The sequence below is a fragment of the Haliotis cracherodii genome, unplaced genomic scaffold, assembly GCF_022045235.1.
Source record: "Haliotis cracherodii isolate W230 unplaced genomic scaffold, xgHalCrac1.p SCAF_9, whole genome shotgun sequence".
NCBI lineage: Eukaryota > Metazoa > Mollusca > Gastropoda > Lepetellida > Haliotidae > Haliotis > Haliotis cracherodii.
The window spans coordinates 26,728,853-26,740,964 of NW_027266343.1; the positions used below are offsets into that span (position 1 = coordinate 26,728,853).

At 40.0% G+C, this 12,112-nt stretch overlaps 1 protein-coding gene across 1 annotated transcript in view; it reads left to right on the forward strand.

Moving 5' to 3' along the window:
- LOC139452426 (uncharacterized) overlaps positions 1 to 12,112 on the forward strand; it is a 147,266-nt gene that overhangs the window by 59,079 nt on the left and 76,075 nt on the right. Inside the window, exons 6-16 of the mRNA XM_071233899.1 lie at positions 292 to 526; positions 661 to 1,070; positions 1,649 to 1,717; positions 1,949 to 2,062; positions 2,336 to 2,391; positions 2,707 to 2,862; positions 4,224 to 4,368; positions 4,555 to 4,656; positions 5,994 to 6,617; positions 9,238 to 9,945; positions 10,740 to 10,772. Coding sequence (XP_071090000.1) covers positions 292 to 526; positions 661 to 1,070; positions 1,649 to 1,717; positions 1,949 to 2,062; positions 2,336 to 2,391; positions 2,707 to 2,862; positions 4,224 to 4,368; positions 4,555 to 4,656; positions 5,994 to 6,617; positions 9,238 to 9,945; positions 10,740 to 10,772 — 2,652 coding nt within the window. The remainder of the gene's footprint in view (positions 1 to 291; positions 527 to 660; positions 1,071 to 1,648; positions 1,718 to 1,948; positions 2,063 to 2,335; positions 2,392 to 2,706; positions 2,863 to 4,223; positions 4,369 to 4,554; positions 4,657 to 5,993; positions 6,618 to 9,237; positions 9,946 to 10,739; positions 10,773 to 12,112) is intronic.

Consider the following 12,112-nt stretch of genomic DNA (forward strand, 5'->3'; position numbering starts at 1 on the left):
TCAGCAACACATGCTTTCCGAAATCTGAAGCGACTATGCTTGTCGTAAGGGGCGACAGTCGTAAGTAGTCAGGTTAGCTGACTTTGTTGATGCATGTCATCGTATCCCAATTGCATAGATCGAGCTCACGATGTCAGTCATTATATTGTCTGGTCCAGGCTCGTTTATTAACAAAGCGCCGTCAAAATGTTGCTGTGTGCGGCGTTAAACAAACAAATAAACAAACAAACACGACATGTATAGACGACCTCGTGGTTATACATACTGTAATTTGATTCATGCTTGTTTCAGAGATTGAGATACACACATTTATAACCAAGTTCATATTCTTGAGGATTGAAAATAACATTCTGCTAACCACGTCTTTCAACATGAGTGTATCGGGCAGCGTGGCGGTGGAGACTTTGGGGACACAGAGCCTCATCCGTCTGGGCAAGGGAGGAACAGCCACGGTCGCAGCAGGGTCAGGCCAGCCGTCTTCATGCCTACATAGTCTCGACACCTGTCTTTCTGGTTTCACCTACAGGTAAGGAGCAGGACACGTGTGTCATCTACCGATAGGAAGAAACCTAGCAATGATGATTATAAAACATTAATTTTCTTACGTTACATCAGTTCAAGTGTTCAATGATGGAAACGTTCTGCATTTATCCCCAACAGTCTGACACTGAACATTGAAAATGTGACATCACGGAAGCTATACCTGATTTCTAATGGAGTAGATGAAACTTCTCATAATGGAATATGGCTGTACTATGAAGGGGCGACCTTGTCATGTCACGTGGCCACCTCATCGCACGTCTGGGGGATCGACGTGAAGACTTCTCTTTTACTCAGTGTCTGGTACACGATTGAGATCTCCTGGAACAGAATTCTAGGGCTTCGACTCCTACTCAACAGCAAGACCATCGGCAGCATTACCCAGTCAGTTGAAAGACAACCTGGTAATTTTCCGACAGAGGCGCTGAGTATTGGGTCCACGCTGAACACAGGCGTCATCATGAGAATCTATCAACTACAACTGGCACCTCTTGTCAAAAGCGAGCTCATAAGGGCCCAAATCACAAATGGTTTGTTGCTTTCGATTTTTAAACGTTTTAAATACTGCGATCATTCTGACTGTCCTCTTATCTTTGATAGATACTTTGCACCCGTCAAAATTAAGATTGCAATTGTAGAAGTGTGTTTGGGTTAGGTGCATGAATGTTCGTGTAGGTGTTAAATTGATGTACTGTTATGCACTGTTGGTTCGAATAACTGATTATGGCATTTGGGTTATCAAGGCTGGTTTCAGTAAAGTCTGTGATATAGCTATACTACTGTTCAAAGCTGGTCATTTACTTGGAATTCCGAGGTATGCGAATAGTAAAGATACTTGATACTTCTAATTATGAAAAGAAAGTTTACTGCATTTGCAATAGCTGGGCCATTAGTGTTAACATTCCGAAATCCTGGAGCACGCAAAACAAAGCATCCAAATACATGCCCTGGCAATAGACCGGAACTACACCGAACGTAAAATAACCAGCCACATATTCAACGTTTTCTCTGGTCTATCGTCATGCAATTTATTCAAAATGAAATATGAAACATAACTTTCTTATAAAGCTCAAAAGCGCGTACCTACATCTAACGCTACGTGTTCCAGGACCCCTTCCAGCAGCTACAGCACCAGGCACAGCCACAGTCACGACTCCCTCATCACCCACACAAACTGGTATGCTGGTTAGTCGATACAGACGGACGGTTCTGTTTTGTTATGTATCTTCTACGTTCAAGTGGCAGTGACTAAGCCATTGATTAAAGCCATCAAGCTAACCACTGGTTTAACAGTTTCTCCGTGATATACTACTACAATACAACTTGAATCGGGAACAACCTCACTCGCTCACTTACATGAACGCAACACCACCTGCTGGTTCCAAAATTGACATCTCTCTTTCTACAGTTTGTGAAACACCGCTTGGAATGTCGGACAAAACAATAGCTGATGCCCAGTTGACTGTGTCCACTATCGACCCACACCACAGCAAGGAACAGCTTAGATATGGCTGTTGCACAGGTACCAATCTCCCCCCCTCTCTCTCTCTCTCTCTCTCTCTCTCTGTGCGTATAAATATATATGTGTGTGTGTGTGCGCGCGCGCGATAATAATCAGCCATAATGAAACATGGTTTTCAGTTTGAAAGATTCACAGATAAGTAGCCCACCTTATAACTGTCCACAAAGTTGTGTTCGTAGTAAATATCCTTTGTAATTCTGTGATAGTGATGCCTGACAAGATGTAAGAGTACTATAGTATGTGTGTCCATGCATGAACACTGTCTGTTGTCAGAGGAACACATCGGCGCCTGGTGCAGCGCGGACACAGATACTCATCCCTGGGTTCAGGTAACTGTTAACAACATCTTCACAGCATTAGTCACACTACTTAGTCACATTTTGGACATAGAGTTACTGCATTCTCCAGTATCCGAGCAAATTGACAACGTCGATGATACATGAATTTTTGGACAACAGAAGCTGTGAAACAAAGGACGAACACGGATAATGGCATTATGTAACATGTCCCTGTCACAAGCTTAATAGTAACATACCTATACCAACAACCTGCACCAAACAACTGCTCTCTCATACACACGTTATTTACAGCTCTTGAGACGAATACATAAAAGTCAGATCCTGGCTGTTTGATTCCCCCCTTAGGTGAAGCTAAAGACCCCGATGGCGATATCTAAGATAGTGTTCCAACATCCCGCCGAAAGGAACAGGACCGTAACCCCGTCACGTTATGTGAGAGATGTACAGATGTTCTACAATAACCTCTTCACAGATACATCACGTCTGGAGCTGTACAGTCAGGTCTGTTAAACTCTCCACTGTTCAGGGCGTGAATTTGTGTTCGATGTAGCAGTGTTTACCCATACTCAGGTGAGCTACAATCGCCACTGTTCAGGGCATTTCCTGTGAGAGATGTAGCAGTAATTAGCTGTACACCTAGGTGAGGTGCAATCGCCACTGTTCAGGGCATTTCATGAGTGACATGTAGCAGAAACTAGCTGTACACCTAGGTGAGCTACAATCGCCACTTTTCAGGGCATCTCCTGTGTGAGATGTAGCAGAAACTAGCTGTACACCTAGGTGAGCTACAATCGCCACTGTTCAGGGCATTTCCTGTGTGAGATGTAGCAGAAACTAGCTGAAAACCTAGGTGAGCTACAATCGCCACTGTTCAGGGCATTTCCTATGTGAGATGTAGCAGAAACTAGCTGTACACATAGGTGAGCTACAATCGCCACTGTTCAGGCCATTTCCTGTGTGAGATGTAGCAGTAATTAGCTGTACACCTAGGTGAGCTACAATCGCCACTGTTCAGGGCATTTCATATGTGAGATGTAGCAGAAACTAGCTGAAAACCTAGGTGAGCTACAATCGCCACTGTTCAGGGCATTTCCTGTGTGAGATGTAGCAGAAACTAGCTGTACACCTAGGTGAGCTACAATCGCCACTGTTCAGGGCATTTCCTGTGTGAGATGTAGCAGTAATTAGCTGTACACCTAGGTGAGCTGCAATCGCCACTGTTCAGGGCATTTCATGAGTGACATGTAGCAGAAACTAGCTGAAAACCTAGGTGAGCTACAATCGCCACTGTTCAGGGCATTTCCTGTGTGAGATGTAGCAGAAACTGGCTGTACACCTAGGTGAACTACAATCGCCACTGTTCAGGGCATTTCCTGTGTGAGATGTAGCAGAAACTAGCTGTACACATAGGTGAGCTACAATCGCCACTGCAAGCAAGCATATTTGACACATATGATGTAATTCATGACACATGAGACGTTAAATCGTCTGAATATATTTTTGTTCGGACCTGAAATAGTACAAAACTGATATATTTTATTAGGTTAGTGTATATTATTCGATAATAACTGTTTTCGTGATTGTGTGTTAAATGGAAAAATAATTGTGAAAAGCCGGGTGCTAAAATGATGGTAGGCGGACTCTTTAGGACGAAACAGTCTGAAGCGACATAAAATGCCATATACAAACTCATTTCGAACAGGAAAGTGTTGCCAAACAAAGCAGGAAAGAGTTGTCTCCCTTGTACTGTTTTGTTTCTGATGTTACCCTCTCACCGCGTGACAAGGACATCTCTTTTTAAAAAACGTTAAGAACAATGTCATGCGCAACAATTCTGAGATTATGTACGTGTTTGCTTTCAGCACATTCCTGTAACACATAATGCCACCGTCGCACATTCCGTGAAGTTGCATCCCGCTGTGGTGACTGACACTATCCACCTCATCATCACCCACTTCGTGGGCAGACCCTGTATGCGTCTGGAGCTAATCGGCTGCAACCCAGAAGGTGTCTGGACAATTCCTATCATAGAAGTGACTTAAGTACATCATTATTCTATGCTGCCGTATGTCTTCATTAATAGCCCCCCTTTGTATGCTAGACCACACACGTTTTGTTAATATTCAATGAACGTCTAGATAATTTTCATGTGAATTAAGACACTGGTTGATGAATGTCTTTCATGTTTTTCAGTTTTGTGTCAACTAGATTTTTGCCAAAACGGAGGCTCCTGCATCGGCGAAGATGTATGCAAATGTAAAGACAATTACTACGGGATTCGATGTCAGTTAACAAGTAAGTATGCTACTGATGTCTTGAGTCAGTACGCTGTGATACACCTCGTGTCTGGACACACGTGTAGACGTGTACATCCTCAATATCAACAGCAGTGTTGAGGTCTTGACTGTTCCTCATCTTTGTGATTTAGTGATTCAAAACTGCATGAACGAGAAAATGATAACAGTCAATCCGTTAAAAACTAACAATTGTGATTGTGAAAAACTTCAGATATGACATGAAGTGTAAATATCATGACACGTACACAAGTTTCAACAAGTTTAAACTTTGATAATGATCGTTATTTTCGACATCCTAACATGATTAAAAGTGTAACCAAATTCTATTCTTTGCTATATCTGCTACAATTGTAAGTAGTTCTTGTGATACCTGACTGAGCAACAATGTACACAGAAGTGAATAATATGGCTGCCTGGTGATGTGTGAACTCGCGTTACATGCAGCTGCCATTGCGGCAAGTCAGTTGGCAGTAGCGTCAAGTGTAAGTTGTTCAGTCATATATTTTTTTAAACACAAAATGCATGATATTGTTGGACGTTTTACTGCAATAATGTGAGAGACACAGTGGTTCATCACACACAAGCCGAATGCGGCGTCACCTGGTTGCGGTCTGCATAGGCAAATGCGTTTATTTACAGTGGAGAGACCTTCCTTATCCAAAACAGTATGTAAGGGTGTCAGAGAAATGATGTCAAACAGGGAATTTGAAACGAATGTTGTTCATATTGTTGCACATTTGCCTGTGTTGATTAAACATTTTTTGAAAATTATTTTATTGTAAAGTTGATTTGATGAACACCTGTTGGTGCCTCGCATTGTTGTTTTTTGCACATATGAATCTATATATAGAACATACTACATGTATGTGATATGCGCCAGTCTGCAATAACTAAATGGGTCCTAGTTTCAACTATTGATTGTCGTATTCCTGAATACGCCCAGTGCAAAGTCAAACTGTGAAGTTATACCTTCAAATTCATTTAATCAAATATCTTCTGTACGTTTATTTAATTATTTGTATTTTGCATATTTAGAAAACCCTATTTTAGGACGAATGTAACACGTGTTTCACGGATGCTATTACCAGCGTTTTCTATTTAGGTTTTCCGAGTCCATGTGTTGACAAAAAGGATATCACAGTACTAACGACTAAAGACGTTAATTCGTCGAGTAATGAACACAAAGATAGATGATCAAATTGTTAGTAATTACAGAGAATGTATTCATTATCCAATGAAAGCATGAACAATTCTCTTATCTCATTATTTAGAAACATGCATCACAAGCTCTAGCCATCAATAATTTATTGTCAGTATATTTCTTTTATTTTGCAGAATCAGAAATTGCTAACTACAACTACAGGGTGATTGAACAGATTGGGAACATTATTACAACAACACATCTAAATATGACAATTCACAACATGGTAGAAGTTAAGACGTACCAGACAGAGACATACCTGGTGTTCAGCAGTCACGGCTATGTGGAGATTCCCCAGACAGATCCCTGTATCCAGCACCTCGACCAGTGTAACTCAGGGTTCACATACAGCTTTAACATCAATTTCCGCAATGTAAGCAATGAGATGCCCATCTTGGCTACTGGGGACGGTGACAGTGGTGTTTTCATGCGGTACACAAACAGTAGTTTCATCTGCACAGTGGGGACATCAAAAGGCATGTGGACAATCAACGTAGCGCATCACCTAATACTTGAGACCTGGTACCAGATAGATCTGTCTTGGAGCAAGTTCCACGGTTTACATCTTTATGTGGATGGGGCCGACATCGGGGGAACTGTTGCTGCAGTTGTCAAGCAGCACAATTTCGCCAAGCATCACCTATGGATTGGTAATGGGTACACGACTATGCCTAAAGTTGAAACATTTACATATTGGATGAAACAGATCCATATCTTCTTCAACGTCCGCCAAGATCTGACCAGAGCTGGACTTCTAGGTATTTATCGTTTACGTATTCATTTCAGTTACTGATATTGCTGACCCGAGTTAGACGATCCGAGTTACAAGAGGTCTTCAGCAACTTATGCTTCTCGAAAGAGGCGACTAACGGGGTCGGGTGGTCAGGCTCGCTGACTTGGTTGATGCATGTCATCATATCCCAATTGCGTGGATCGATGTTCAGGATGTCAATCACTGGCTTGTCTGATCCAGATTCGATTATTTGCTAACCGCCTTAATATAGCTGGAATATTGTTAAACAACAAACAAATAAACAAAACTGATATTGCTACAGACAAATCCCACGGCTAATGCAGTTAACATATGTGGTAGTCACCTACACAATAATTCATGACCATTATCTATTGTTTGGTTCACATAGACGAGAGAGGCATGTTGTAATTCCAATGCCTTGATGACTGTAAACCTCAGCAGTTCCTCTTTTATATATGTTCTTACATTCCGCTTAACAAATTCATTCTAACTGTAACGGCCACAGACTCATTCTGATACAAAGCAATGGAATTGTAAAGAGTTAACCAGTTGGATAACCTAAACGTTCTATTGAAATATCCAGTGAAGAAGTTTTTATATATATCCTTAAAAAATTAAGAATCATGTAATTAATATATTAATACCAAAACTTAGAACTAAGATTAGTGTTGACGACAATCATTCTATGCAGAAAGTTGACGTCTGCAAAACGTAACACCAAAAACATACTCTATAGTTTGTACGCTCGAATGAAACGTGTTGTGCCGCTCCTTACAAATCGTCATATTGCCAACAGACGCCAAGAGTGTACACAGGGGTTGTCGTCACCGGTCACGTGTCATGTTTTCAGATGAGACCCGATTCACTTTGCACTTCTATGGCAAGCCGTTTTCACATTTATTACAGAATTACAGATATCTTGAATTGTTTTAAAGATATCTTGAATTGAAGATATCTTGAATTGAATTGAAGATATCTTGAATCGAATTGAAGATATCTTAGATACAGATAATTGTAGATATCTGCAATAAAATTTAAGATATCACGTAATGAATTAAGGATATGGTGAAGCGTATTACTGATATCTTGAAAAGAATTGCTGATATCTTAAATTCGATTATTGATATCAAAATATGATTTCAAGATATCAAAATGTCATGTTTTGTTATGATGTCAATAATTCAATTCCTGATATCTTGAAACTAAATGCAGATATCAATAATTAATTTTTGATATCTACAATTGTTGCCATTATCAAAGATGTTACATTAATAATGTTACTTAAATTAGATAACTGATATCAATAATTGATATAAAGATATCATCAAAATTATCAATGATATCTTTAATTGGATTTTTGATATCAGTAACGGTCAGAATTAAAGATATCTCGAATTGATTTGTGGATATGTATAACGTATTTCAAGATATCTTGAATTGAATTTAAGATATCTTGAATTTATTTCTAATATATTTATATACTGTAGGATGGTAATTGTTTAATGATATCTTCACTACATTTAGAGATATCACGAACTAATTTGTTGATATCACCGTAACATTTAAAGATATCAGTAATTGTATTATGGATATCAGAAATGAATTTAAGATATCTTTAATTATTTTTTGATATCTTAAAAACATAAGTGATATCTTTTAATAAAATACCGATATCTTTTAAACAATTGAAGATATATGTAATTCCGTAATAAATGTGAAAACGGCTTGCCATACACTTCCTTGATAGGCGTCGTTGTGTCCTTCTGTGTGTCCTGAGAACTTCTGACGAATTTGGCGGTGGATGGTGTGGGGTGGCGTCACTATGACAAACCGAACTCCACTTCATTTTGTGCAAGGGAGGGTCACTAGAAAGTACTATCGGGACAACATACTGACACCCTTTGATGTCCCGTTTGCAAGGCTTGTGGGTCGACGTTTTGTCTTCAGGACGATAAGTCCGTGCTCACCCCAGCAGCGCAACATCCATAGAATATCATGGCTAGCAATGAGCCAAGACCTTTACCCCATTGAGCACGTCTGGGACATGATAGGTGGACGTGTCCGTCAACGTCATAGACCGACAACCATGTTGGCTGAACTTGGCCAGGCGCTGCAAGAGGAGAGGGGCAGAATCCCACAAATCGCCATTTGCAAACTCATTCGAAGTGTGCCTCGTCGAGGGAATTAATGTTTGACAAATCGTAGCTGTATTACGCACTACTGTTTCAAAAAGTCTCCTTTGAAATTTCCCATCTTACCCCTTGTCGTCTTTCAAGCAAGATGTCGGTCATGATATCAACTGTCATACTTCACTACCGGTTGTAAAGTGTTCCCAATTCGTTCATTATTTTTAGCATACAACTATTACTTGAAACATATATTTCTTATTAGTTTTGGAGAGTTAGTTTAAGTTATTTCCAAGTATCCCCTACTTTGTTTGACGACTGCAGACATAAGTTAATTAACATTTAGTTAACGTGTGATATTAACATGTGAAACATGATCACATATCATTGACCGTCCACTTTCGTTTTAACCGTAGTTTACTGTAATTCACATTGAATTATTTATTTAGCCTGTTAGGATGAACAGTTCAAACGATTATCTGTTCATTATGTTCCTAGAGAACAAGGATCCATCTACAACACCAATCATATCACGTGCAACGACCGCCAAGCCAGAACCTTCGTCTTGCAACTCCTCATCCACTGACATCACGTTCACGAGCATCAATGGTACAGACCTCCTAACGTCACTGACCACAATGAAGGTCCATGGAGATGCCAATCTTGAGCAGTCAAAGATAGGAACAGTGTTAGTTTTGGATGGGCCAGGACAATACATTGATATGCAGAACACGGGTGTACCATGTCTAGATGATCTCACCACATGTTTTACAAATTTCAACTTCAGATTGACTTTCCAGTTCATTAAAATTGACCTTCAGCCTAATTACATCTTATCTAGCGGTGGGGAATTAGTGAACTCCAATGGAGTTGCGTTATTCTATTGGAATGGAAAACTAAATTTTTGGGTTAAGAATGGAAAATCTGTTGCAAAATCTATTTTCTCAGTAAATATGACAAATAGTACCTGGTACACGTTGGACGCATCGTGGGACAAGACAACTGAAGAGACATCAGTGCACCTAAATGGCAGAGCACTGCAGAATTCCCCCTTGCCGAAAACTGATGCCCCTCAAACAACCATGACACACTTTCTTCTCATTGGCAAATCATGGGGAAAGAATCACACGTCACATATAAAGCTACTGCTTTTCAGAATGCGGACAGATAGTCTGAAAGAAATGGCAGAACACAACTGTAGCGAAGGTAAATTCAATCACACATTAGTCTTGTATTTCCACGGTTCAGGGGTTCACTCGGCACGGACCCGATTTCCCTTCCCCACGTGGGTACAATGTGTGAAACCCATTTATGGCGTCACTCGCCATCATATAGCTGTAATATGGCTAAGGGCGACGTTGAACAATACTCTCGCTGATCATACCATATCATAACGGCGATTTTGTAGTTTATTTAGTTGTAAATTCTGTTCGAAATTGAAAACTATACGAATCGGAAAAATATACAGACATGGAATTTAGTTCGGAACACCTAAATTTAATAACACACATAGTTCATAGCACAATATCAACACAAAGTGCACTCTTTGGTTACAGCAGAAATGATTAGTGATGCGGCATCGGTTGGGCCTAACGTTAACCGTGTTCGAGAGGTTGAAAGGGATTTTAGGCATCAGCGAAGTCCGTTTTTTACCAACATATGTTTGCCTCATGTGCTCCCCGTGTTTTCCCCATAATACATGTACTTCAACCACTTAAATCTACACAATCGCGGGGGCAGATATACTGTAAACATAATGCAAAGTGATATCACTACAATCTGAATGCAGGATTTTAAAATGACATGGTAGAATAGGATACAATTAAATTGTGCTCTTTACTTTCTACTCTATGATATGCTTCCTTCCTAATGTCATTTGGAAATAATATCAATTCGAGTGTACAATAATATTTAGAATCATGGATCCCTACAAAATCACGTATACATTTACAACATAAATGATATTGCGTTTCATTTTCATTTCATATGTTACACTTCAGAACTCTCAATACCCGATGTTGCACCAACGCCAGGTATGTATAAGTTACGTAAACCTAACGCCTGTCTGTTTCTGTCTTTTAATGACATTTCCTTCAAACCATACATCATGTTTTTACCTTATAATCAAATAAGGAACAGTTATTTCCATATTCACTTAGGACTATATAGCATTGGTGAAGTTCTTCCGAGTTAGATGCCTGTTTCACCAAATTATTTTACTCAGCAAAGTCCGAGCAAAGGCGATGTTCATAAACACGGTATCTAACGAGAATGAATGTCTTATTTTGTTTAAATACGTACTGAAATATTATAAAAATAAACAATATTGTTTCGTTAAACATATCAAAACTAAAACTGGTTGGAAATCTGAATGCGCATGAATATTGATACATCTAAAAAACACACCTGGCTTTCACAGTAAATATCGAGGCAAGGGTGATAACTGACAATAAAAGTCCAGTTTCGTCCCTTGCCGAAACAGGCTGGAATTTCAAGAGCAGATTCGAATCCCCAGAAATGACGTCACGATAGAACGTTTTTATCGTGAAATATGCCACGCTTCTTTCTTCATTGTACTTTGGACCGCCTCAGTGGTCTAGTGATAGAGCGTCCGCCCGGAGAGCGGAAGGTCCGGGGTTCGATCCCCGGCCGCGTCATACTAAAAGACGTTAAAAGATGGTACTTGCTGTTACCCCGTCTGGCGCTCGGCATTAAGGGGCTAAAACAAGGACTTGTCGGCTCGGAGTCGGTATACTGTGTCTGAGTGGGGTATTCATATTAAACTGCGGCATGGTATCTCAGTGATCTAGCACTATAAATCGGCATCAGTCCGGACTAGTACAAGCAGCCACACAAACACACACACGTACATGCACGTCGCTTTATAAGTGCAAAAATATTGGACGCGACGTTATCCCCCATTTCGCCTCACCTCATTGTGATTTGCAATTTATCGCGTAACGATCTTATAGAGACAGTTTAACACCCTTGCCTCGGGGAGATAGAGATCAAGAGACAATGAAATTGCATCACAATGCTTTAGGCACCATTGTGACGTCATCGGCTACCACGTCACAATCAAATGACCCATGACATCACTAATCTCTTTGCCATTGAAGCTGGTTTACTGTCCAAACTGAAGAGTTGCAAGAGTGATTTTCGATGATAAATAGAATCCCATCCTCGTGTCTTTTACTTTTAAATCTTATCGACTCATGTTAAGATATTGTATTTAAGAAATGAACGACGTGTTGGTGTGGTTTATTGTACAATAAAACACTCTTTTCCTTTTAAATTTTATCGACTCATGTCAAGATATTTCATTTAAGAAATTAACGACGAGTGGGTGTGGTTTATTAAACAATAAAACACT